Source organism: Juglans regia, chromosome 12 (assembly GCF_001411555.2).
Source record: "Juglans regia cultivar Chandler chromosome 12, Walnut 2.0, whole genome shotgun sequence".
In the NCBI taxonomy this organism is placed as follows: domain Eukaryota; kingdom Viridiplantae; phylum Streptophyta; class Magnoliopsida; order Fagales; family Juglandaceae; genus Juglans; species Juglans regia.
The window spans coordinates 27,041,520-27,068,919 of record NC_049912.1 but is presented as its reverse complement, the minus strand read 5'-3'; the positions used below and the strand labels follow the sequence as shown (position 1 = coordinate 27,068,919).

Here is a 27,400-nt window from a genome sequence, read left to right as displayed (position 1 = left end):
ATAAAATTATCCATCTTAAAACGATATTTGTTCTCATTTAATAAAAGGTCTATATATACAATCTTTAATTAGAGACTATAAATAAAATTTCTCTATTATTAATTTCCCAAGCTTATCATATACTTATTCTAACTAGTTACAGCTTTGGTTTAGTCGAAAAAAAGGTTGCAGCTTTGGTCATTTAGGTAATGTGTTTTACGTACCCGAAATGAGTACATAAAGCATTTGAATTTGGATAAAAAAATGGAAAAGAGACTCAAGTCAATTAATAAAATGACATGGCCACCCTTTTATAATAATGTTAATAGAATAGTTAATCACTAAAATATAAAAAATAATTTAATAAAACTAAAGGAGAGAAAATAGTAACAATTGCCCTATTATTATTATTATTATTATTATTGAGTAAATAAATGAGAACTATTACAATTATAAAGAAATTTCATAAAAATAAATTGATATGATTTTATATGATAAGTTAAATATATTTTATAATAAAAATATTTTGATAATTTAACGTATCATATCAAATTATGTTAATTAATAAATTTATTTTTATAAAATCTGTTTGTAATTAAAGTATATTTTTAAACAAAAGTATCAATAATTATTATCAAAAAGAAAATAAAATGGTCCAAGAAAAATAAACAAAAGATAAGGGCTTTATCCTTTCTAGAAAAGAGAAAAAAGGGTTATTTCGGAAAGAGTCCCAAAGAACGAACCCCCGCATTCCTCTATCCCTTGATCCATTCCCCGCTAAAATAATTCCTGTCCCAGAAATAAAAGCCCCTCTTCGCTCCCCACCCCCAATCATTCCGCTCGCTCTCACCCCCACATAAATCTCTCTCTCTCTCTCTCTCTCTCTCTCTCGCTCTGACTCCGACCAACTCGGCAGTGACACGGCCGAGTGGAACCGGCATGACTCGGCGGTGCTCGCACTGCAGTAACAATGGCCACAACTCGCGGACGTGTCCGAACCGCGGCGGGGCCGGAGGATGCGTGAAGCTATTCGGCGTGAAGCTAACCGATGGCTCGATCATCAAGAAGAGCGCCAGCATGGGGAACCTCTCGGCGCACTACCATTCCTCCTCGTCGGCCGCCGCTTCACCCAATTACCAAGACTCCCCCACCTCCGACCCCGTCCACGTGTCAGACGGTTACTTGTCCGATGATCCCGCCCACGCCTCCTGCTCCGCCAACAGGCGTGGCGACCGTAAGAAAGGTAATTAAAACTTCTTATCATCATCATCATTTAATTAGTCTGGTTAATTTAATTCAGTTATTTTTTGTGGGTGCTAGGAAGGTTGGTTTTCTTTGGATCGGGTTGTAGTGATTCTGGATAATATTTTCGAGTTCTGGTTTTTATGATTTACTATCGAACTGATTAGATAAATTGTTTCCTATCTTTTAAAAAAAATAAAAATAGTTTGATTTCGTGTTTAAATGATTGTTTGCTCTTTCGGTGGATGAGTTGGTAACTTGGTCTTAATACTTTTAGTTCTCAGTTTGACTTCGTTATTTTCTTAACCTTTTTGTTTTGGAAGATTTTCCATTTGAAGGAAATTAGTTATTTTTATGCTCCATATTTAACCCCCTTTATGCTATTATATTGTTCAGTACAATTCACAGCTTTGGCGATGAGCCGGACTTGATTTGATTTGATTCTAAATTTTTGGATAACCTTAATTTCTGTATGGTTTTTATTGATGACTTATTTTTTCAATACATTTGATTAAGAACGAAAAGTGGTACTCGAGGTTTTTTCTTTTTCTGGGAAATTCTAGACAATGCTTTGGAATCTTGGATATGACAAAGGGTATTAAATACTGTGCATTGTTTTTTTTTTTTTTTTTTTTTAATATTTTTGTCTTTTTGAAACAAGGAATTAGTTCCTTTATGATTTGGAACTCCATGCATTATGCTATGCATTCTTACTGAAATGAGTTGTATTTGGTTAGAGATTTCGTCTGCAGCTGTCGAGGGAGACTCATCAAAAAATTGTAGAGGAAGACTTTTCTTTTTACTTATTGATTGTAGTAAAAAATGATAAACACATCACTTTTCACAACATTTTACACAACAATATTTTAAAAAGAAGGTTATTTTTGTAAACTAGCTTGTAAAAGTAACATCATTTTACCAAAATACCCTTATTTTACAACATGTGTTGTGAAATATGTTGTGAAATGTGTTGTGTGGGTATCATTACTCGTATAATATTTTCCTACGGATGTACCATGTTGACAAGGGATTTTTAAAGCGGATTGTGTATTTGTGACACTTGTTATCATTTGATTGGTCCTGATTTGGAAAATGAGTGCCATATCAATGTTTTCTGTCAACAAACTAACAACATTTGGATGGAAATGGAAGAGCCACTTTGGTATATAAGTATTATCCAAGGAATCAAATTTTTTTAATTGCCGGGACTAGTTTGAAATAAGGCCAAATCTCAGGAATTAATACAATAATTTTTCCTTATTCATATGTTAGCCTGTAGGCAAATAACACCTTTTCATGGTTGATGGCTAGAAATCTATAAGAGGAGTTTGAGATTCATGCCTGCAGCAACCCATTGGAAAAACAAGTTTTGAGTCTCTAAAGGAAAGTTGAATATTGTTTTTATGGTTAAGTTTGGTAATTTTTATTTTCTGAATTAAGACATATTAGTTTACAAAGAAATAATGTTTTAACTTTTTAAAAAGTACCCTGAGCTTGTTTTTGCAAAATCTTCTGTCCTGATACTAACATCAGTGAACATTACTTGTGTTCCAATCCGTTACACTCACACCCACATATTTGCATTACTTGACCTAAGATTATCTGTTATGTTCCTACTTTATTAAATTGGCACACATGCTATAATCCTTGTGATAGACACAATTCATTAGTACCAGTATTACAACAAAGCACTTGTTTTCCTTATGTCCAAGATTGGGTGATACATTATCAAACAACAGTGGATATACCTGGCAGATAGCATTTAAAATATTTGGATTGCAGGTTTTTGGTGTGTTTCTTATATAATGTAGTTTTTGACCGAACGGATAAAAGGATAGCATTTGTCTCAATACACACAACAGACTAGTTATATGCTTATTGTTACGTAATCATCATTGTTAGCATTGTAACTGCTATATTCTTCAATGTATCATCTTGCTAAAGTTTATGTGAAACTGCAGTCTTTTCACTTGGTTTTAGGTGGTTGGATCTCTCTAGGGGGTTTGACAAATAAAAAGAGTTTAGGTGGATTGAACTTTTACCTGTTCAATAATCTACTTTAGGAAGTGCTGGTAAAAACAATAGCCTTTTGATTCTTTGCCTAAATCATGTTTTCGCAAAACCTCTGACCTCTCTTTGTACGTTTTCCACATTTCAGGCTCCTCTTATATTTTACTTCCGAGTTTCGAAGGACAAGAAAGAGAAATAATGACTGCTATTACTTCTAATACTTAAGACACTTAGTTCACACATGGGGTCTCATTATAGTCTTTGAAACCTGACAAACCTTCACATATGAAAGATATCATTCTGCTTCTTTTTGACATATCTACTTAACAGTTAGAGCTCTAGTAGGCTGGTTTTACTTCATGAATTTATCTTGCTTATGTTGAGTCTTGAAGGATATCAAATGTTAGTCATGGAATTTTTTATATAGAAAAGGATTGTTACCATTCATTTTGTAGTCAGGAATCTATCAGATATACATGTTGTACTGAATGGAGAATTTGTATTTTTTTCCTTGTACTGGATTTGGCTTTCAGGTGTACCATGGACTGAAGAAGAACATCGACTGTTTTTAGTTGGTCTTCAGAAATTGGGGAAAGGGGACTGGCGTGGGATAGCACGAAATTTTGTCACATCAAGGACTCCTACACAAGTGGCAAGCCATGCACAGAAGTACTTTATCCGGCAAAGTAATGCTAACCGGAAAAAGAGACGTTCCAGTCTTTTTGACATGGTTCCAGATACGGTTTGTCTTGCTTCTTACATTATTTAGGTGTTTCACAAATAAAGGCACTTTAATTTTCGTGCACGGCCAAATGGTATAGGTGCCTATTTAGCCCACACCTTCCAGGTTATCCATACTGCCAATTACATCATGCATCACTTTGCTGAAAAACAACCCATAACACTATAAGAGAAAAATAGAGAATACCCTGCTCGTCACTTGCTGGGCCAAAGCATAGAATAGGTTCATTTCTTGTAATTTTTCTTTTTCCCACTGGTGGTTATTGGTTTTTTAGCATACATATCATGTGTTTTCTTAGTTTGATGGTGGTCGTCATATATTATTTCGTTGGATCTTTTCGGCTCATTAAATTTGTTACTTTTCTCAGGCCACAGATACACCATCTGTTCCAGAAGAACAAGTATTGCTGTCTTCTGCTCAGCTGAGAGCAACTGATACTGCAAACTTGTTGCCTTCTTTAAATCTCTCCCTCAACTCAGAATTTGAACCTATGGAAGCCACACCTCAAGAAGAAGTTGAAGAACTGAATGAAAGTGTTGCCGGATCAACTGGACTTGCACCAATGATTCCTCAATTCTTCCCTGCTTATCTACCTCTCCCTTTCCCAATATGGCCACCCAATACGGATCTTATGGAAGAAGAGAAGGGTGCAGAATCGTCATATCATCAGGTGTTGAAGCCAATCCCAATCCTTCCAAAGCATCCTGTAAATGTTGATGAACTTGTTGGCATGTCTCAGCTCAGTCTTGGAGAGGCTGAGAGAGGCCATAGAGAGCCTTCACCCCTATCCTTAAAATTGATAGGAGAGCCGTCGAGGCAATCAGCATTTCATGCAAATGCTTCGGTGAGCGGGTCGGACTTAAACAAGGGTGAGAGTAGTGTAATCGAAGCAGTTTGAAATGGGGGCAAATTGAGCAATATTACTACAATCTTTTATTTTTCTTTCCCATTTTCTTGATTTTGCGTTAGTATATTCTCACCAAGTCATCTTGGTGTGTTTGTTATATAGTATGAAGAATTGCAGTCGTTATAACGTTGGATTAGATCAATTTCGTAGGTAATATCTATTCTTTCTAACTGTAAACAGCTAGCAGTTGAAATAATCGAATCGATTTGGCAAAACAGTTGTGGTTTTTGCATATGAACTCTGATTAATATTTCTGCTTGTAGACCATACCTTATAATTAATATTTTCTGATGCTAGTCGTTTTCTATGTTCAATCTTCACGATAGTTTTCTATGTTCAAAATGGGAAAGATGAGGAAGAAGAGTGGGGGAAGGTTTCAGGTTGGTCGAGATTTGCAGTGAGGCATCTTCCGCCATTAGAGAGACGTTTGTCTTAGAATGGCTCTGATGCCATGTAGAATTATATAATTCTTGAATTCATTGTATTGATATTGCTTTGTACAGTGTTCTATATATAGAGAAGGAATGACAGACAAGTAGTGCGCTGGTACATTTGCACAGTTGTGTGAGTTGGCTACAACCGAAAGAGTGTCCTCAATACAGACAAAATACACATAGAATAATTCCAGAAGATTCGGATGATTTGCTAACAATCTTTGTGAGAAATATTTTCAGAGAATTCAATTGAGGTGGCTGGTTGAGATGGCATTGAAACGGTCTAGGTGGTTGTGCATCCTTGTGTAAGGCAGAGCTGGAGTCTTGCGTGGCTTGAAGTCCATTACCCTCTTACTTGGAGTTGGAGTCCCTTTGTGGCACTCCAACGTTAATAATCCTCTCTCTCCCTCTCCCTGCCCGCTCCGATAGTACCTATAGCTCACTAGTTCCAAAAACTTGTTCTGCACCTAAACTGTCACATAATTTAAATTGTAAATAAAACCATAAGTTAAAAACTAGTAACAGTTTTTAAATTTGTTAATATATATAATGTGTATGTTAATGCAGTCTGATGTGATATTTATATAGGAGATCAAGACAATACAAGTCATTTCTTAGCATTCTCCTTTATATAGGAGGTCAAGATAATACAATTGTCTTACTTAAGTAATGTGAGACTCACACTGTTCATACAAACTGATTGATTTTTCTTCTGATGATCGATTCAACCTCTGATAAAAAATATATACCTTGATTATATTTCACCTCTTAACAAGTTTGGTAATGATTGAATCTGCTGGAATCAATAGAAAAGGTAAATCTCTTATGTTTACCATGGTATCGTGTTCATGCTGTCGTATTAAATGATTCGAGTCGTTTGCTTTATGTCCATCTAATACATACAACTCTAGTTGTTGGTTGGGCCAACTCACCTCTTTCAAAGATATAGGGTGAACCCTTCCCCGCCCTGCACCATGCGGGGTAGGGGTTTTCAACCCCACCCTGGTGCTGGGGGGTGGAATCAAAACTGCACCATGCCTCCCCCCAAGTCAGACGATTCATTGGATCAAAAATTATTTTTTGGTCTAAACAAAATATTTGGACCCAAATTATAATAGAATTTAAATTCATTAAAGTTGTATTTTGTATATAGAAGGTAAAGACAATATAAGAGTTATACTTAAGCAATGTGTGACAATAATAACTTGAATACAACTTTAAATTTTCAACAAATTGTATATATTTATATACAACATATTTATTTAATAAATATTTAAATTTAATTTATATATAGCAAGGAGGGTCTTGCTGGGTCACCTGCCCCGCTCTTGTATTCCCTCCGGAGGCAGGGGCGAGGTAGGCCGGGTTTACCCACATGTAATACAATTTTGTAAATACAATAACAAAATTAATAATATCTTTATATATAATAAATGGCTATGAGACGGAATAAACGGAAAATATTGTTTTCCGTTTACTTTCTGTTAAATGAACGTTAACTTATGTTACTGCATCTCAAAATTTTTTTATCATTCAGATTATAATATTTTTTTACTTGCATTGTCTACTTTTTCTCTTCACAGATTGTCAGGTTCCTTTTTGAATGCTTTCTTTTTAAATGCTTTATGCTTTCTACTTTTTGAATGCTGTCTACTTGTCAGATTATGATAATTTTGGGATTTCTGAGACTTTGACCAACGTCAAACACCAAAAATAAGTTTAGCTCAAAACTCAAATTGCCAGATTATGATACTTTTGGAATTTCTGGGGGCATTGACCGACATCACACACAAAAGCAAATTTAGCTCAAAACCCATATTGAAACCTATATATATAAGTAAAAATATATCTTTATAATCACTTGATCTCGATCCTTTCTTCATTAGGCTAGGTGCTCTCTGATCATGTAAAATATAGTCTTCTCAGAAACTCAAATTAATGAGCCCTGACTCGATGCCTATCTTCACATCGATCACATGCTCTGTCGGTTTTTTTTCTTCAGCAGGTTGTCGGCTTGTGATGCCTTTTCACTTATGCGGGTTGAGTTGTCTTGAAAAAAATAATATAAAAAATAAGGAACCATTAAGAAAACACATAAATATTAACAAAGTTGTAAAAAAAAAAATAAACAAACTCTAACAAACATATAAAAAAACACAGAAACCATTAAAAAAATATTCTTAATCAGTGTTTTCCCATATCTGGTTTGGAAAAATAATTCATAAAAAAACCAATAAGAAAAAACACAGAAAAGCATAGAAACCATTAAAAAAATATTCTTAATCAGTGTTTTTCCATATTTGGTTTGGGAGTTTTTGAGTTTTTCTTTTTTCATGTTTGTTTTGCTGTTTTTGAAATGTAAGAAGTCGCCTCTCCTCCATTACACTTTAAAATACTGTTTTGAGAGGAGAAACCACATTGTTTTGAGACGAGAAACCAGAGTATTTTGAGAGAAGAAACCAAACCACCTGATATTCTGAAATTGAGGATCATAGGTATTCATCTTTGGCAACATTCAGTGTTCAACCTATTTTATGTTTTTGACTTCTCATATATTCTCTTCTCTTCTATTTTTTTCTCTTACTGGTTGTTAATGTTTACTATTAATTTTTTTACAGCTGCTTTCCCAGTTGTCTAAGGTGTTCTTGGCTGGAGATTTCTCAAGCTATAACTTTTTGGCGTTTGATCATTGTGAGTCCATGGTTATTTAGTGTGGTGTTTTCTAATGGTACATGCAGTGCTTTTTCTGTTTTCTGTTTCCTATAAACCTCAACAGATGTTTAGATGGTGTGCATACATCACATAATCTATTTGCCATTCTACTCAATTGATAAAATAAATATTGGCAAATAGATTATTGCCATACTCAACAGATGTTTAAAACCAAAGTACTAATCTGAAACTAGAAAAGAAAAAAAAAGTTGAAAAACTCATGCTTTTACTCGCCAAAATTCACTACACGTTTTTCATTTTTTTTTTGTTTGCTGTGTCACAGATTTATTGTTTTTTATTTTTTCCTGTTTCATGTTTACTTTATTTTTTCTATTGTGGATCTGTATTTGAAGAGATGGTGTCCACTCTCAATCTACATTAAAACCAAAGTACTAAAAAGGAAAACAAAAATAGAAAAACTGATGTTTTTATCCGTCAAAACTCACTGCCCATTTTTCATTTGAAGCCCATAATTTCAAAAAACTCAAGCACCTTAAATAGTCCAACTAACATCTCAACAGCAAACAAAAACTTGATGTATATTTTCTACATTCACACATCCGTTGTATATTTTTTTACAAAACTCGATCTTAACAGTTCAAATCATCCAACATCTCAACAGCAAACAAAAACCCGATGTATATTTTCTACATTCACACATCCGTTGTATATTTTTTTACAAAACTCGATCTTAACAATTCAAATCATCCAATTTTGTCGTGGGAATTAGTTCTAACGCAATCAAACCTAGGTGGAGGGCATCTAAGAAATGTATAAAAATCAAATTTTTTTTAATTTATTTCATGAACAAACACTCGGATCTGTAAGAGAGGCAAAAGGAAAATCAATTAAATCCAAAACTCATAACAAAAAAGTTTGGGAGAAGGATAACGAGAAATTTTCGTACATTATTTTAATCCGAAATTGAAGCAACGACGTCAAAGCGAGGCAGAGACGAGAGAGTGAGACGAGGGAGTTGAGGATGGAAGTGAAAACAAAAAGAAAATCGAGTAAATGCAAAACTCAAAACAAAAAAGTTTAGGAGAAGGATGAGGGAAATTTTCGTACCTTTTTTCAATCGGAAATTGAAGAGCAGGAGAAGGAAGAGGCGGCACGGCCGGCGACGCACAGGCAGCATGGCGACATAGAGGCGGCACGGCGACGCAGAGGCGAGAGAGTGAGACGAGGGAGCTGAGGAAGGGATTGAAAATGGAGAGTGCGGCGCGGGGGGGGGGGAATGGAGAAAAGATTAGGGTTTTTATCTAAACATAGCAAAACGGCAGTGTTTTGGAATTGGCCTTGGATCCCATTTGCACACGGGCTGGGCCCTTCACAGACACACTCCGGCCCAATAATAATAAAAATTCATCCAAACACTTCACATAACCTCCAAACAAAGAAAGCCCAATCCGAAAAACTAATACACAATACAAAATATAAAGAGGATTGCTATTCATAAGCCCATACATCACACACAAAAAATGATGCATCGTAGTAAAAATATCAAAGAACTCATATTTAGAACTGATATTATTGTTGTTTTTGTATTAAACTTATCTGAGACAACTTTACTAAAACTATCGATGTTATAATATGTGTTGAATTATTTTATATTCTAAACTAATGTACTATAAATATCGATGTCTCACTGAACTAGACAAACATGCTTTACACGTTGTTTCAACCTAGTATATTTATAAATATGTATAAATAACATGTATTTATATAAATATATATGAGTATATCCCAACGGGGGCGGCGTAGGTCAGTAGGCCCCTGCCCCCGTTGAGATTTCTCCTTGCGGGCCCTGCTCCCTCCCCTAAATAAATTCAGGCACGTTTACTTAATATAATGCATTTTAGTTTGGACTGGATCTATTGGATTGCCGGTTGGGCTTGGCCGACAATTTAAACTTCCATTATTATCATCACTCTCTCTACATGACCCGGCCGCCGCCACCCCCCTTCCTTCCTAATTTTCTCATTGCATGGAATTTCAAATATTTTCAATTTGATGACATGATTTTTAACTTTTGTGATATTCGATTGATACGTGATTTCTCATTCATTTATAGGTCGATGGAAGTATCAGATTGTCATTTGTGAGTTTTTTTTTTTCTTTTTAAGAATCAATGCTGTAATTATTAATTTGTTTTTTTCATCTTTTTCTAATTTACTATTATCAATATTATTTGTATTTATTTATTAATTATTATATTATCATTTTATATTTTTTTTCAATAAAATCAATTATTTTAATTAAGAAATTTATTTTTATCAACTACTATTCTCTTCGGTGAAATGTCTCGTATTACACATTTAATGGGTGTAACACGACTCAACTCTTTATTATAAAATAAATTTAACGTAACATATCATCTCAAATAATTGTATAAATTTATTTTTATAAAATTGTTATGTAAATCAAACACTTCTCCCGGAAAATAAGTTTGAAAAAATATCTATAAAAGTATCTAAATTTGATGATTTTGGTTTTAAAATCCTGGCATTGGATTCACTATATGCTCAAATGTCAAGTTTTTAGCTACAGTATATTTATCTTCATCTTCAAATTTAAAGACTCACTATTCACACTCTATAATCATTATTTTATTTATTTAAATTATTGTTTCTCAATTTTGAGCCACAATATATTTAAGTTAAGAAATAATAATTTAAATTATTAATTAATATATAGTTAGTGTAATTGTCAAATATAAAAAAAATAAATTAAAAATATTATTATTAACGAAATAATATTATATTATTATTTTGATGAATCTAATGGTTAATCTAATGTGGAGTTATGGATAGAGAGGTTTTGGATTTATGAAAAATATGTAATTTTCATCAAATTTTAAAGATAAAAATGATAAATCCAATACTAATGCTCTAACTACACCGACTCTCTGTATCTCACAGACGCCCGCCGACGTTCTTTGATCTCTCTCAGCTGAACCTCAACAATCTCTCCGGTCCCTCTGGCTCCGAGCTCTCTCTCTCTTTCTATACATTTATATATGTATGTATATGTGCGAGTTACGTACATTCTTGCAATTCAGGGTTTTAGAGGGATTGGGCGGCTCCACCTAGGGTTTGAGTCCGTTCTTTGAGAGAATTAAAAGATTTGGGGTCGTAATTTGTGATTTCTCTTTCCTAGGGTCTCTGACTCTTGGAGTGTAAGAACTGGGATTCGGGTTTCAATTTTTTGTCCCAGCTAGGGTTTGTTACAAGAGCTCGTCCATTAATTTTTTTTTTTTCTCTATAAAGTGATTCCTAAATCTGCAATTCATTTTTAGGGTTTTGATTTTATTTTTATCTCCGAGAATTCTATCTCTGTTCATCCGTAAAGTCCAGGAATCAGAGATTGGAAGCTCTCTGTACTAGAGTTTGACTTGCTCTGTCGATTTTGAATTACAATAATTCGAAATCCATAGCGTTCTATTCTAGGGTTTTGATCAGTTTCTGAAGTGTTCATTAGAAATTATAATAATTGGAACTCCAGTGCTTCTGTTCTTGGGTTTTCATCAGTTTCTACAACTAAACTAAGAGAACCGAGAGTCAGGAACTGAATTCCCAATCTCTTCCAGGGTTTATTCGGATTGAAAATCCGCCATGGCCTCGTACAGGCCCTTTCCTCCGCAAACTTCATTCGCGCCCGCCCCGATTCAGAACCCCCTTCCACCACCACAACCACAACCTCCGCCGCCGCTACATCCACCTCACCAGCGAGCTCAGTACAATCAGAATTGGGGTGGATATGGTGGTGGTGGTGGTGGTGGTGGTGGTGCTGATGGGTCTATATCCTCGGTTCCTCCTCCACCATCTTCTTCATATCCCCAAAACTACAACACCAGCCAAATGCACCCGAATTCGAATTACCACCACCAACATTACGTTCCGCCGAGGGGTCAACAACCTCCACCACCTCCTCCTCACCAGCAGTATCCGTATCCGCCACCACCGCCCCCTCCGGAGTCATCTTACCCACCACCACCACCACCACCCGCTCCTTCTATGGCACAAAACTCGATGAATGTGCAGCCCCCACAAGCTCCTATTTATTATCCGTCTAATCAGTACAGTCAGTATAGTCATCCGCCAATACAGCCAATGCGACCACCGCCTCCACCACCACCTCCATCTTCACCCCCAAGTTCATCAATTCCACCACCACCACCCCCAAGTTCACCACCGCCTCCTCCATCGGCTCCTCTGCAGAACAAGGTGGGTGGAGTAGATAGGGGGTCTCATGAGCGTGATAAAGGGTCTTCCAAGGAGCTAACGGCTTCTGGAAGGCATGGGCTTTTAAACCTTGTTGTTCCTGCTAAACAGCAGCAGAAGCCCCCGGTGCCTCCTGTGCCAGTGAAGAAATCTAATGGGCCACCTGGGAGGGTGGAAACGGACGAAGAGAGGAGGTTGAGGAAGAAGAGGGAGTTTGAAAAGCAAAAACAGGAAGAGAAACAAAGGCAGCAGTTGAAGGAGTCCCAGAACACGGTTCTACAAAAGACTCAGATGTTGTCTTCTGCAAAGGTGCATGGGTCGATTGTGGGGTCACGGATGGGGGATAGGAGAGCTACTCCATTGTTGAGTGGTGAGAGGGTTGAGAATAGATTGAAGAAGCCAACAACATTCTTGTGCAAGTTGAAGTGAGTATGTTGATGACTATCCTTGGTTTCAATTTTGCTTATTTGTTTCCTCGCTCCAACTTATCAAAGAAGTATGGAAGTAGGACTGTAACTACAACTAGATAGCTGATACTGGAGTTTTCATGTAAGTGGTGTAATTGATAATTTAATTTGGTGGCTTGGCTAGGAGCATGTATATTTGTTTTTGTTTTTGTTTTCCTGGTGGGCGGGAGGTTCTGGTCTACGTGAATGGTTTTGATCATTCTTTATTCCTCACTAATTTTTCATTTGGCATTTTGGGGACAAAGTGGGAGCTAAATTATAATAGATTTGTGAAGATGCAGATGGGAGAGGTGAATGTGTGAGAGAAGACTTTTGGATCTTGCGTTTGATTACTTTCTATACATGCCATATATGTGCGTTGGATATTACAAACCTTTTTGGTCAGAATTGACGCTTGCATTTTCCAGTTCAACAATGTTTACATTGTTGACTTCCGTTACTGACATCCCTTCTACATGCAATTTCCCTTGTTTGCTTCTTTAAGATTCCGCAACGAGCTCCCAGATCCTAGTGCACAACCAAAGCTCATGGCTATGAAGAATGAGAAAGATCAGTATGTCTCTCTCTCGCTCTCTCTCAGGTCCAATTGTATAAGCATCTATATATCTCTATATGTGTCAACTCAGCATGCTAACATTCATGCAGTGGTATTTTCATTGGCATGCACATACTTGTAAGCTGCTGAGAATTAATTGATGATGTAGTAGCACTATTTATGATGGTAATTTTCCATGTTTAGGTGTTGTGATGAAAATCAAAATCTTCAAGGAGTTATGAACCTTTACATTTAATTTTTTTTTTAGTTAAATTTTTATATGAATTTTATTAAGTGGAAAATTACTTCTACTCAATTCCAAAGTAATAATCACAATCAAACAATAATAATTAGCGTAACTTGTAGATCTCAAGGTTCATCAAAAGGAAATAGTACCGGTTTCAAGGGAGTTTAGAAAAATGAAGCTGAGCAATGAGGCTTCTAGTATGTATTTATATACCATGAAGAATATCTGCCCCATCTTTTTGGGTGCTGCTACGATTCTAATATCTTTGTGCTACTTGTCATCTTGGAATTGGTGGTGAAAGTGATGTAGAAGTGCCAAGGAGAGGCCTAGAAAAAGGGAAATAGAAGGAAGAGTGATTATTCAGTTTATTAAAATGTCTTTTAAAAAATAAAATATCAAAATAGTAAAAATATACTTCTGGGTATATGTGCCGTGCACTTGGGCTTTTGCCTATTTTTATGATCAATAAAATCTTGTTTACCAATAAAAAAAGTTAAAAAAAACCATTATGGGTGGCCGGCCATCCAAAGAACCCACAGGGGTGGCAAAACCCCAATGATTTTATTTTTTTGATAAGTAAATGGTAGGATTAATAAGGATAGGTATAGCCCAAGTACACAAGAAGTTATACAAGAGATAAGACATATCTAGGTTGTTATAGAAGAAAGAAAATCATGTACATTTAGGCTATTAAAATCTATAGCTATGGCCCAAAGAGTTAAGGTGCGAAAAAATAAAGCACGAAGCTCCTCTAGTGTCCGCTCCTTGTCTTTGAATGTTTGTTCATTACTCTCTTGCCATATGCACTACATAATGTAGGTAGGGACCATCTTCCACACAATTTTGATTTGTGAAGCACCACCCAACATCACCCAACTGGCCAATAACTCAAACCACTGTGGCTAGCATCACCTAGTTTAACCCTATTCGACTGAACACTTTGCTCCACACGACACTTGCTGTCTCACAATGAAGCAAGAGATGATCCACTGTTTCACCAGTTTTTTTGCACATACAACACCAATCTGAGATAATTACCCGGCGCTTTCATACATTATCGATAGTCGGAATCTTACCCAAGGCTGCTGTCCAAGAGAAGAGAAGAAGAGTGCTTTGGGAGGCGCCTTATTCCTCCACAATCTTCTTCATGGGAAATGAGTATTTGGTAGAAGTTTAAGGGACTTGTAGAAGGATCGAACTGAGAAATTACACTTACCTGCAGGTGTCCACTATAGTTTATTGTCCCGCAATCCATTAAGCTTCATAGAATACATTAGGCTGAAAAAAGCCTCAAAACTGTCTATTTCCCAATCTTAGGTTGCTTTACTAAAGATGACATTCCATTGGACTTGGTCCCATGAATGAACCATGAGGTCTGCCACCGAAGCTTCTTGATCACATGCCACTTGGAAAACGGAAAGGAAAGAGTCTTTTAGAGCCTCCTCTCCACACCAAATGTCCCTCCAAAATTTTATACAAGTACCCTCCCTCACCATAAACTTAGTATGGTGAGTAAACACCCCCCACTCTCATCTTATTTGTTTCCAAACCCCCACAGCCTAGGTCCCATTCCCCCTCTCTAGTACACCAACCCCTAAACTGCCATGTTTGCTATCTACCACTAATTTCTAGAGGGCTTCTGGTTCCATATTGTATCTCCAAAGCCATTTCCCAAGAAGTGCCCGATTAAACGTTCTCAAGTTCTTTATCCCCAACCCACCCGACAGAATTGGTCTACACATCTTATCCTAGCTGATTAGGTGAAACTTGAAATCATCTCCCGTCCCATTCCATAAGAAATTGCGATAGAGTTTTTCGATCCGTGCTGCCACACTAGCTAGAATTGGAAAATTGGAAATACAGACATAAAGTAAGTTGGTAAGTTAGAGAGTGTACTTTTGATAAGAGTCATCCGGCCTCCTTTCGACAAATGCAATCTCTTCCACCCTGCCAATCTTCTTCTATTTTCTCAATAACTGTATCCTAAATAGATAAGGTCCGTGATTCTGTAGCCCCAACGGTAGTCCCAAATATTTCATAGGAAGAGAAGCGACCTTACACCTGTGAGTGCTAGCCAATTGCTGAGCAGTACTGACGTTCCCAACTGGCACTAATTCTGATTTATCAAAGTTCACTCTCAAACCTGATGTTGCTTCGAAGCATAGGAGATGCACCTTTAGTGCCCTAAGTTGTTCTTGCTCTGCTTCGCAGAAAATAAGTGTCATCTGCAAATAGTAAGTGAGAAATCGAGATAAGGCCCCTATTCAAATCATCCATTGAAAATCCAGCCATAAAATTGTTGCTAACCACAACCGATAGCATCCTACTCAGTGCCTTCATGATGACAACAAACAGAAGAGGGGATAGGGGATCTCCTTGTCTTAAGCCTTGAGAGCTGTTAAAGAAACCCTCTGGGCTGTCATTGATCATAACTGAGAATCTTGCTGCTGAAATGCATCATCTGATCCACATACCCCATTTCTCCCCAAAGCCACATCTCTTTAATAAATAAGTAAGGAAATCACAATTTACATGATCATACACCTTTTCCATATCTAGCTTACAGATAATCCTTGCAATACCAGACTTTAATCCACTATCCAGACATTTATAGGCTATTAGGACTGAATCCAGGATTTGGCGACCCCTTACAAAAGCATTTTGTGGCTTTGAAATTATCTTACCTATGACTGCCCCTAGCCTGTAAACCCCGTTTATGAGACTAATGGGCTTAAAGTCCTTCACTTCTGATGCTCCTGTCTTATTGGGATCAAAGCAATAAAAGTAACATTCAGACTTTTCTTGAACTTCCCAGCCAAGAATAACTCCTGGAACACATTCATAATGTCCTCTTTCACTACCTTCCAACATGTTTGAAAAAATCCAACATGTTTGAAAAACGCCCATCGAAAAGCCGTCTGGACCTGGTGCTTTATCTTTCACCATTCTTCTGACCACATCATATACCTCCTCTTCCTCAAAAGATCTATCCAACCAAGACACTGACTCTGGCTCAATAGAATCAAAACCGAGTCCATCTAATTTTGGTCTCCAACCCTCTTCTTCTGTAAATAAATGTTCAAAGGAACTCACCACATGTTCCCGGATCACGAGAGCCTATGTGCAGTCTCTACCATTGATTTTCAGCATCTCAATGATATTATTTCTCCTGTGAGAATTAGCCACTCTATGAAAGAATTTTGTGCTTCGATCCCCTTCTTTCAACCAAAGTGCTATTGATTTCTGTCGCCAAGAGATCTCCTCTAGAGATAAAACTCTTTCCAACTCTAAGGCTAGCTCTGCTTTATGTGAGACTTCCTCTGAGGTGAGAACTCTATCTTCAGTAATCCTCTCAAGATTCTGTAATTCCTCCATCATGGTTTTCTTTTGCTCCCCTATGTCACCAAAAGTTTGAGAATTCTAAAGCTTTAAATCATTCTTTAGACCTTTTAGTTTGTCTACAAGAATATGAGAGGGGGTACCATGAAACTAATAAGTTGACCACCAAAACCTTACCCTATCCACGAAGCCTTCACTTTTAAGCCATATGTTTTCAAACTTAAAGTAGCGACGACCTCCTAGAATACCGCTTCCATCTAACAATATGGGAAAGTGATCCGAGCAGAGGCGCGACAATCTCTTCTGACATACTTCCTGATAATGACTTTCCCAATCTGGCGATATTAAGAATATGTCCAGTCGTGACCACGCCTGACTATTAGACCAAGTGAAGGGACCACCTATTAATGGTAGATCCACAAGGTTCAAGTAAAAAATACACTCTAAAAAATCTGTCATGTCGGGCGTAGATGACTGTATCCAGATCTTTCACTAGGGAACCTTATTACATTAAAATCACCACCTATACACTAAGGGAGGTCCCACCAGCTATATATTCCGGCAAGTTCTTCCCACAAATGACTTCTGATGTTGTCAACATTCGGTCCATAAATACCTGCAAAAGCCCATAAGAAATTATCCTCCACCATCTTAAAAGAACAGGCCACTGTGTATTCCCTTATTAACACCTCCATTTTCTTCACCACCATTTTATCCCATATCACAAGAATACCACCCAATGCCCCATTCGAAGCCAGATAAACCCAATCTGTGTACGGGCAGCTCCACACACTTCTCTCTAGTTTTATGGTCACCCATTTCAACTTAGTTTCTTGTAAACAAACAATGTCCGCCTTCCATTTTCGAAGCAAGTTTTTTATGCGAAGACGCTTTACTACCCTCATTCAGCTTGTGCACGTTCCAATACACAATTTCGGCTTCATAAAGAAACAACAGTACCTTTCCCTTTGGACCTACCCTCATTCAAAGACCAATTAAGCCTCTTTAGCTCCCTCTATTTTTTGGATCCAGCTTTCTTGGACTGAGAATGACCCATCTTAATGGCCGTGAGAAGGGCCATAAACTGCTCTTTGTAACCCACACACTCCATACCCACCACATGTTGGATGTCCTTTACCTTTTTAAGCACCCAGTCAGAGATCTCAAAGTCATTTGGTAGTAGACAATTCAGTGGGAATGGGTCCCTGTCACTAGCATCTCCCTCCCCACCCCCCCCCTCCAAAAAAAAAAAAAGGTTACGTCCTTCCCACTCAACCACAGAATCCACGTTTATCTCCACGTTATCCAAGGGAAGGGTAATCTCATGGGTGTCGGGAACCACACACAAATCATCACTAACCTCCGTGAGCCTCTGATGTAGCCCCACGACGCTATCTTCCACGAAATCCAAACTCTTCTCATCCTCACCTTTTGATAATACCTTAAGATGTTCGATAGAAGCAAGTGAAGCCTCCATTTGGGAAGAGATGGTTTCCACGTTGGGAATCGGCACTTTCTGTGTGCAGAACTCAGGGTAAAAGATTGGCGTTGGCAGTATGGCATCTTTTTCCTCTACGTGCGATGGTAAAATCTGCTCCACCACCGTCGCTGGTGTTGTCTGGGCCACCGGCACAGGACCCACCACTAAACACGGTGTTTCCGATGCTTCCTTCAGCACAGTTGTGGAGTTACTGTTGGCAGTGGGCAGGTCTCCTTGCAAATTCTCCAAATGGAGGGCTGGGGCCTTAAGGATACAGATTGGGCCTTGTGACTGATGGGCTCATTGCGGCCCATAATTTTTGGCTTAAACCCCACCATCCAGTTATTACTTGAGTTCCCCCTAGACTGGGGCCTAATAGTTGTGGGCTCACGCCCATCTGCCTGAGGCCTAAGCCTAAGTTGTTCTGCATCCATCTCTAGGCCCACACAAGGCCCTTTACTGACTGAGCCCATCTCCTTCCTTGTCGATTTTGCTTTGCATATCTATTTGTTGCGCCTTAGTTTCTAGCAAAAGTTTCAAAGTCTCCCCCTCTGCCATGTCACCTACTTGTTTGCTACCACCACCTTGCCACTGTACAGGCCGCACCTCTCTGTCAGAGCCAAGTCCCGTAGACACGCCTCTCTGTCTTAGCATGCCGTTATTCCCATTCCGAGACACATGGGTCTGCTCCACCATCAGTGCCTCTCTGAAGGAGTGGTGCTGTGACTGAACCGCGACCACCTTCCACTTTGTGTTACCGTCATTGTGGGTGTTTCTTCTGTCGAAGAAAAAGTCCCGTAGCGCCTCCCCCATCCTATTCCAACCACTACCCTCTTCCTCAGGAACGAAGATAAAATTCCTCCTCCTCCACCACCATATTCCACCACTGCCAAATAACGGCCTCATTATTTGCATTGCGTTGTGCTATAAAGCTACGGTTGTCTTCCCGGACTGTGGTGTAAAAATCCTTTTTTTCCTCCTTTGAACACGTTTCCATGGCCTTGGCCAGCCACTGCATCGATGAAGGACCCAGAACCACCTTAGCCACCACCTTAGTCAAACTGCCCCCCTCTTTCACGAGAGTAAAAGATTTAGAACCTATGACCAACTCCTTAGAAAGACCCATTTTGTTCACTCCCATAAAACTCCCATTACCTTTCATCTTGGTAACTTGTAAAGAAACAGAAAATAAAGGAGGAAAAGAAACAAAGTAGGGAATCCGCTCCGGCGAAAGGCGCCGGAGATGAGTTTAAGTGTGTGCCTGAGAATAGAGGAGAAAAAGGGGAAAAATGTTCGGAGAGAAAAAGGGGAAAAATGTTACCAAAAATACTTCTTCATTACCTCACGTTTTCTGCTTCAAAAAAAAAAAAAAAAAACCCCAATGATATTCAGGAGTGGCTAGGCCACTCTCATTGGTGGTGGCTGGACCACCCTCAAAGGACATGGGAGTGGTCACTCCACCCCGGAATGTCATTCCGTGGGTGAATTCTTGGGGTGTTGCAACCATCCCCGCGGCCAGGAGGGGGTAGCCATAGCAGAGTGGCTTGGCCACCCCAACTTGCCAAGGGGGTGGTCAGACCAAATGTATCCCAAGGGTTTCGTTTGTTAAGCTTCTTATTATTTTGCTTTGTTGTGTTCATATGTCTAAAGAATTATGATCTAATGCATCCTGCAATGTTGTGGTAATTTTTTTGATAAGTAATGTTGTGGTAATTTTTATGCTTTATTTTTTCAGATATACAAAATACACGATCACATCTTTGGAGAAAACTTACAAGCCCAAACTTTTTGTCGAGCCAGATCTGGGGATACCTCTTGACCTTCTTGACCTCAGTGTATACAAGTATGTCTCAGATAGATTTTAACCTTTTTTTATAACTGCAACAGTTATTTTTAGCAAAAAGAAATCTAATCATCTTCATGTATTCGTTTAATTAGTCCTCCTAGTGCTAGACCACCCCTTGCTCCAGAAGACGAGGAATTGTTGCATGATGATGTAGCAGTGACCCCTGTAAAGAATAATGGCATTAGACGAAAAGAAAGGCCTACTGATAAAGGTGTTGCCTGGCTGGTGAAAACACAGTATATATCTCCTCTTAGCATGGAATCAACAAAGCAGGTAATTGATTACATAAGCTACTCTTAGAGAGCAATGCTTTCTTGAAACAGATCGGTTCATTATCATGGCTAACTATGTTGGTGTTTTCAGTCTTTAACTGAGAAACAAACAAAAGACCTGAGAGAAATGAAGGGAGGCCGTAACATTTTGGAGAACCTTAACAATAGGTTTGTTCTTACTCTAACCTCTTAGTATGTAGAGAATTTTGCACTGTGTGAGAGCCTTGTATTTATGCTTACTGGTTATATAATTATTTGTTTTCAGGGAAAGACAAATCAAGGAAATAGAATCCTCATTTGTGGCATGCAAGTCGCACCCTGTTCATGCAACTAACAAAGATTTATATCCTTTAGAGGTTCTGCCTTTGTTGCCTGATTTTGATCGGTATGTATTTTTTGAATGTTTTTTTTTATAAGTATGTATTTTTTCAATGCTATTATTTATTTTTAGTTCTGTACATATAATGCTTAATCAGATTGGCTCCTGTGTACTTGGGCTATGCCTTTTTCTCCTATGAACAAAACTTCTTGATTACCTATAAAAAAATGCTTAATCAGATTGGCTCTTACCGATAAAAAAAAAAAAAAAAAAATTCAGATTGGCTCTCACTCAGACCTTTGTCTGTGTTACCATTGTTTAACACACAAGCTATTGTCTGTGTTACCATTGTTTAACACAGAAGCTATTGTCTGTGTTAAACAATAGCTTCTGCTTGTCTGTCTTATGTTTGTTTATTAGTTAATTAGTTATGGAAAAAAAAATGTTTGTTTATCTGTTTATAGCCACAGATTATTAATATTGTGTAGTGTTGGTGTTGACACATCAACTCAATTCTATGGGTTTATCATGTGTGCGCTGCTGAAAACTGACTATGCCTATTTATATCATCAATAAAATCCTTGTTTAACTGATAAAAAATGTGTTGCTGAAAACTGAAGTAGCCTGAGTCATGTCTGAGTTGTCCCTAATAGCCAATTATTTTGCTGAGCTATGCTTTTGGCGATTAAAAACCTGCTAGCACAAACACACGTGTACTTAATTGTGGTCCTCTACTTGAAGTTCTGTTTCTTAGGAGAATAATGCAGATGAAGGGTTTTTGCTGCTGATGGATTATTTAGAAGGCCTTTACTGTTTAGTCATTAAGTATCATATTGCATCCAACATTTCATACTGATTTGTATGTCTTATATGATGCTATGGAACAGGTATGACGACCAATTTGTTGTTGCGGCCTTTGATAGTGCTCCTACAGCTGATGCAGAAGTCCATGGCAAGCTGGATCAAACTGTTCGTGATGCCTATGAATCACAGGTGATTTGAGTGTGGTATTTTACATTTTTTTTGCAAGTATAGTTTGTTAAGTTGTTTGAATGCAATAGGTCCATCATGGCCATATGAAAGACTCGGAAAAATTGGTACTGATTCTGATTTTAGCCTATTTTCATTAAAATTTAATTTTATAGAGTTAGCTATCTCACACCTTATACTTGTTGTCTGAGCACTATGACCTTCCCATGCCTACGCTACAGTCAGTGGAGATGGGTTTGCCTTCTGTTGTCTTCCCCAAAATTTTATAAGCGGGATAACATATTCAGTAATTTCCTCCCACCCAATTCTTAGTAGAATGCTGTTGGAATTTCCAACCTACAGCACCCCCTGGCTGCGGGAAAAGAAAAGGATAATATAGTTCTCATCAATCAATCTGTGGCGGTCTTTCTTCCTTAGTGATCCTAAATTTTAAAAGCTAAAACTGAAAGTTCTAATCATCCTAGAGTCCATACATTTATTGACCAACCCCTCATGTCAGTTATTGATTAGAAGCTATCATGCACAGGTAATGCATAGACTTGAAGTAATACTTATTAGACCATTTTAATTTTTCATGAAATATTATGTATTTCTACCTGTGCTAGTGATGTGTATGTGTTGGACCTCATCTATTGTGATCATTCAGGCCATTATGAAAAGTTATGTGGCAACGGGCTCTGATACGGACAAATCGTTTTTGGCATACATGGTCCCTTCTCCGGATGAGGTGATAATGGCCAATATGTAAAGTTATAAGTTTTATCATACTTACTATGATTGGGCAACGTATTAATTTATTGGTCTGTACATGTCAAATGGTGGCAGCTATCCAAAAATATTTATGATGAACGTGAAGACATCTCATACTCTTGGGTTCGCGAGTACCATTATGATGTATGTCTCTACATCTCTGCATGCTACTCGAGCTAGCAAGCATTTAATTTCTTACTGAGTTTTTCTTTTCACTCAACAGTTTCGTCTGGATGATGTGGATGACCCCACAACATACCTTGTTTCATTTGATGAAGCAGAAGCACGCTATGTGGTATCCACTTGAACCTTGATTTCTTATCATTTTCCCAGTGTTCATGCACACATTTTGGCTGTTATTCAGTGACTTTTCTTTTAATGTAGCCTCTTCCAACAAAATTAGTTTTAAGAAAAAAGAGGGCCAAAGAAGGAAGATCTAGTGATGAGGTCGAATATTTTCCTGTACCTTCCAGAGTTACTGTAAGGCGGAGATCAGCTGTTGCTGCAGTCGAACTGAGGGATTCAGAGGTATGACCATGGAGCCATCTATTGACTAGTAGTAAAGGACCTATGAGATATTACTGAGTTTATTGCGCTTCTAGGTTTATTCAAATTCGAAGGGGAGTTTTTCAAATTCTAAGAGGGGAGGGTTAGACATTGAAGATGGCCTTGGAAGACCACAGAAGGTTGCCCGGCATCAGGACATTGATCAATCTAGTGGAGCTGAAGATGAAATGTCTGATTGATTTATTCTAATCCAAATTCTGCTGCGTTGAAGTAAAAAGTTCCCAATTTTTTGAAGCAGGTAGACCTGGTGGTGGACTGGTGTTTTACTGTGCTGATGCCGCAAAGATGTGAGGTAAAGTAGTAATATATCTAAATGTATGTTCATTCCAGCTTCCAATTATATGTATAAACATATTTTCAGATTGTAGCTGGTTCTGGTTGATATAAGCCTTTTTTTCCTTTTAATACCATGGAACAAAAAAGGTGAAAATAGGTCCTGTAAAAGGAAACCAGGCATAATAGAATTTTGTTGAGTTCTCTGCGGTGTTCATTCAAATCATTTTAAAAGGTGCTTGGTATGGCAATTCAAGCCTTTATAGTTTATTATACTAGTGTTTTCATATTTGAACTAAGATTTTTTGGACTCATTACTTAAAACTAATGTTCTTGATAAATAAATGAGTTGCCCCTCCTCTCTTTCCTCTGATTGGAAATTGCTAATACTTCCGTATTCTAGCCGCCAGTAGTTGACATACATACATACATACATTCTATGATGCAAAAACATATTTTGTGACAAACCTATTTCTCTCTCTTCAAGACAATTATGTAATCAAAAGCAAAATCTTGCGCTTTTCAGGCAATGCACTCACTCGAGGCATCTAAAGTCTTTTATACTCCTTTGTTTTTAAAAAAAAAAAAAAGATTGCTTAATTCAGAGATCGATATACAAAACAAAGTGTAGTTATGACGGTGTATTGCTAAAAGATTCTCACATCAACCATTGTTTGTGCCATAATAATGCCAATGAAGTCAAGTCTTTCTTTTTTTTCTTCGTTTCAAACCTTGCAATTCGGATAATGCTTTATGGGCGGACGGGCTGGGCTCCCGTAGTCGCATCCAACACAGCCCACTACTATATCCTAGCCTATTAAAAGCAGAACCACCCTCCCATTAATGAACCTGGACGCAATATCGCACTCACTTCCTTCCCCGTCCCCCCAATCAACTTCCACGGTCTCTCTCGTCCTCTGGGCTACTGACCAGAGCAACCAAGGGGGTGAAACCATGTCGGAGACCTTCTTGGAAACCCTAATCCCGCATCAAAAGTTTTACAACGGAGTTCAATTCCCTTCAGTTGTCTCTCCGAACCCCAGAAATCCCTTCCCTCTCCCTCTTTTGACCCAAGCCGTCAGAAACGAGAAACCGCTACTCGACTCTTTGCTCCGCAACTCCGGCGCTTTACTCTTCAGGGGATTCCCGGTGAAAACAGCCTCAGACTTCAACGAATTCGTTGAGGCCTTTGGCTTCGAGGAGCTTCCCTACGTTGGGGGAGCCGCCCCTCGTACCAACGTCGTGGGTCGGGTTTTCACGGCTAATGAGTCCCCTCCGGACCAGAAGATTCCTTTTCACCACGAAATGGCTCAGGTATGTTCTGTAATTTAGTCACTCTTTTTTTTTTTTTTTTGAGGAAATGGGTAACAAGATCAAATATTCGATGCTCGTTTAAGAATTAGGATTCAAGATCAATTGGGATTCTGAGCAGGTTCCGGAATTCCCCTCCAAATTATTTTTCTTCTGTGAAGTAGAGCCTGGAAGTGGTGGAGAAACTCCTATAGTACTTAGCCACATTGTCTACGAAAGAATGAAAGAGAAATACCCAGAATTCGTTGAACGACTGGAAGAGCATGGCTTGTTGTACACGCGGGTATTGGGCGAAGACGATGACCCTTCATCTCCAATCGGACGTGGGTGGAAATCTACTTTCTTGACCGAAGACAAGAGTGTGGCTGAGCAAAGGTATGCGATTTTAACCATTGTTGATACTCTGAAGTGATTTTATTCTCAGGATTCTTGCATTGCAAGTTGCACGAATCAATCCTGACACGACCCGTGGAACTTTTTTATGGTTGTTAATTTGATCGGAAATTCATGCAAAGAGATTGGCGGAACAAGTTAAAAATACACCCGTCCACAAACGCTTTAAATTTTATTATTTTTACCGAGGTCTCTGTTTCACTGTAATATATGATCAGTACAGGTACTGTAATATATGATCAGTACATGCAAAGAGATTGGAGGAACAAGTTAAAAATACACCCGTCCACAAACGCTTTAAATTTTATTATTTTTACCGAGGTCTCTGTTTCACTGTAATATATGATCAGTACAGGTAAAATGTTGCAACTTCTTTGAACGAACTCATACGAGGAATTGAAATGCTGCACACCCTCTATTGTAGGGCTTCCCAGCTATAGTTCTTGTCTCTTCTTAGATATAATATGGCTCTATCAACACATTTGACAGGGCTGCTAAGTTGGGAATGACGATGGAATGGCTAGAGGATGCAGTGAAGACAATAATGGGTCCAATTCCAGCTATCAAATATGACAAGACAAGACAGCGCAAGATTTGGTTTAACAGCATGGTTGCCGCTTATACAGGCTGGGAGGACGCAAGGAATGATCCTGTGAAAGCTGTTACCTTTGGGGATGGCAAGCCTTTGCCTGCTGATATCATCTACGACTGTCTTAACATCCTTGAAGAGGAATCTGTAGTCTTTCCTTGGCGGAGAGGTGATGTTCTTTTGCTTGACAATTTGGCTGTTCTTCACTCTCGAAGATCATTCAATCCACCTCGCCGTATACTAGCTTCACTTTGCAAGTAGGTTTTTTGGTTGGTATGAAACTATATGCTCCTTTTGGGCCATGTAATGAAGAAGTGTATAAATAAAAGGGTTACGATCGCACACCGTATACGTGCAATTTAAGCCATAGATATCCATTACAAATTTGGTTGAAAGTTTTAAGTCACCTGTATGATCACTGATCAGACGACACAAACCATGCATGTAACCACTTTAAATGCACAGATTATTTATAAACCCAGGCTGCAGACTCGGCTAGGTTCCATTTCTAGATGGATTTCCCACAGCGCAGAGGAGGAATCAAGCTCACAGGGGGATCGAAGATTAGAGTAAGTTTAAATAGATCATTAATTCAAATTCAAATTAATGATAACTAAGACTTACGCAAGAACTTTTTTATTTTTCTCAAAGAAGAGAATAAGAGAGAGCATTGAAGCGTTAAACATTCTGCAAATTAAGTACTATGGAGACACATAGAACGTTCTGGATGAATGAAACGTGCTGGGGTTCATCCCAAACTGGCAATATCAGAGCATCTATGAGGCAGAATTTTGAAGTTGTGTTGCTTCCACGTCCATATGTTAAAACGCCAAAATTTATCGTTAAATTGTTGTGAAAAACGACAATGCAGAGAAAGGATAGTGCAGACTGCTGTGTTTGTATGGAAGCTACGGAATAATGAGAAAACCTGTTGATGAGAAAATACAGCAGTGCGGAATTCCTTTTGGAGTTGTGCTAGCTCCACACTCTGCACACCACTTAAAAAATATATAATTTTATTTTTTTATCTTCATGTTTCATATTTCATGAAACATAAGAGTAAAAGAATAAATTCATATATTTTTAAGTAGTGTGCATAAGTGGGAGGCTTACGTATAAAATTTTTCTTCCTTTTGTATCTAAATGTTGCTGCTGTATTAATGAACATTTAGAAACTGTGGATCGTGTCTTTCTTGGCAGTTCTACTGCTGCTGCTCCTTTTTGATGTTTTACACATTGTTTCTCATAGTTGGAAGAACTCTCCGTGCGGTGGTCTGTTTTTGTTGGTTCTGATCAAGTCAACCTCCTTGCACAGCTTGTCGGACCCTTCCCTTATTCTACGGGGAGCTTTGGCTTGTCAGAAATGCAGCTGGGCACGATGCTATTTGAAAGGCCTGCAAATCTATCATTCAAAAGTTGCCACTTGGTTGCAGGAACCTTGCTTTTTGTTTTAAACCTGGTAAAAGATTTTCCAAGACCATGATTCTTGAGTTGCTTCGTATTCCTACTACTAATCAGCAAGCCTCTTTGATCAAAGGGATGACTCCTCCAGGCCCTAGCCCGACTATTAAACTGAACTTGGATGACGCACCTAAGGCCTACCCAGGTCCGACTCCTTGTGGAGAAATTCTCAGAAACTGCTTAGTTTTTCTCCTTTCTTGTGCCATGGTAAAGAAGTCCCTGCTTTGAAGTATGGATTGCTGATTTTTGATTAGTTAAACGTACTTTTTTGAGAGGGCGAGACCCCGTAATTTTGCTGATGGCATGGATAGT

The 27,400-nt window shown here is 38.2% G+C and overlaps 3 protein-coding genes across 3 annotated transcripts; all 3 read left to right on the top strand.

Annotated features, from left to right (window-relative positions):
• Nucleotides 1-728: 728 nt before the first annotated feature.
• Nucleotides 729-5,176, top strand: LOC109007858 (transcription factor MYBS3-like). Its single transcript, XM_018987726.2, has 3 exons — nucleotides 729-1,222; nucleotides 3,765-3,973; nucleotides 4,341-5,176. The coding sequence occupies exons 1-3, from the start codon at nucleotides 919-921 to the stop codon at nucleotides 4,869-4,871; spliced, it is 1,044 nt and encodes a 347-aa protein (XP_018843271.1). The 5' UTR covers nucleotides 729-918; the 3' UTR covers nucleotides 4,872-5,176.
• A 5,743-nt stretch (nucleotides 5,177-10,919) lies between these two features.
• LOC109007859 (protein PAF1 homolog) lies at nucleotides 10,920-25,969 on the top strand. The gene is made up of 14 exons (XM_018987727.2): nucleotides 10,920-12,674; nucleotides 13,201-13,269; nucleotides 20,053-20,160; nucleotides 20,256-20,436; nucleotides 20,527-20,603; nucleotides 20,701-20,820; nucleotides 21,642-21,747; nucleotides 22,391-22,471; nucleotides 22,570-22,638; nucleotides 22,718-22,789; nucleotides 22,879-23,022; nucleotides 23,097-24,648; nucleotides 24,767-25,020; nucleotides 25,528-25,969. Exons 1-12 carry the CDS (start codon nucleotides 11,641-11,643, stop codon nucleotides 23,238-23,240), a joined length of 2,205 nt encoding a protein of 734 aa, XP_018843272.1. The 5' UTR covers nucleotides 10,920-11,640; the 3' UTR covers nucleotides 23,241-24,648; nucleotides 24,767-25,020; nucleotides 25,528-25,969.
• On the top strand, nucleotides 24,155-26,029 carry LOC109007862 (clavaminate synthase-like protein At3g21360). The gene is made up of 3 exons (XM_018987729.2): nucleotides 24,155-24,648; nucleotides 24,767-25,020; nucleotides 25,528-26,029. Exons 1-3 carry the CDS (start codon nucleotides 24,178-24,180, stop codon nucleotides 25,886-25,888), a joined length of 1,086 nt encoding a protein of 361 aa, XP_018843274.1. The 5' UTR covers nucleotides 24,155-24,177; the 3' UTR covers nucleotides 25,889-26,029.
• The last annotated feature ends 1,371 nt before the right edge of the window (nucleotides 26,030-27,400 follow it).

Coding starts and splice junctions, on each gene's coding strand:
- LOC109007858 (XM_018987726.2), top strand. CDS start 919: ATGACTCGGCGGTGCTCGCACTGCAGTAACAATGGCCACAACTCGCGG. Junction 1,223..3,764: donor GCGTGGCGACCGTAAGAAAG/GTAATTAAAACT, acceptor TTTGGCTTTCAG/GTGTACCATGGACTGAAGAA. Junction 3,974..4,340: donor TTGACATGGTTCCAGATACG/GTTTGTCTTGCT, acceptor TACTTTTCTCAG/GCCACAGATACACCATCTGT.
- LOC109007859 (XM_018987727.2), top strand. CDS start 11,641: ATGGCCTCGTACAGGCCCTTTCCTCCGCAAACTTCATTCGCGCCCGCC. Junction 20,161..20,255: donor CTTGACCTCAGTGTATACAA/GTATGTCTCAGA, acceptor TCGTTTAATTAG/TCCTCCTAGTGCTAGACCAC. Junction 22,639..22,717: donor TTCGCGAGTACCATTATGAT/GTATGTCTCTAC, acceptor TTCACTCAACAG/TTTCGTCTGGATGATGTGGA.
- LOC109007862 (XM_018987729.2), top strand. CDS start 24,178: ATGAACCTGGACGCAATATCGCACTCACTTCCTTCCCCGTCCCCCCAA. Junction 24,649..24,766: donor TTCACCACGAAATGGCTCAG/GTATGTTCTGTA, acceptor GATTCTGAGCAG/GTTCCGGAATTCCCCTCCAA. Junction 25,021..25,527: donor AAGAGTGTGGCTGAGCAAAG/GTATGCGATTTT, acceptor CACATTTGACAG/GGCTGCTAAGTTGGGAATGA.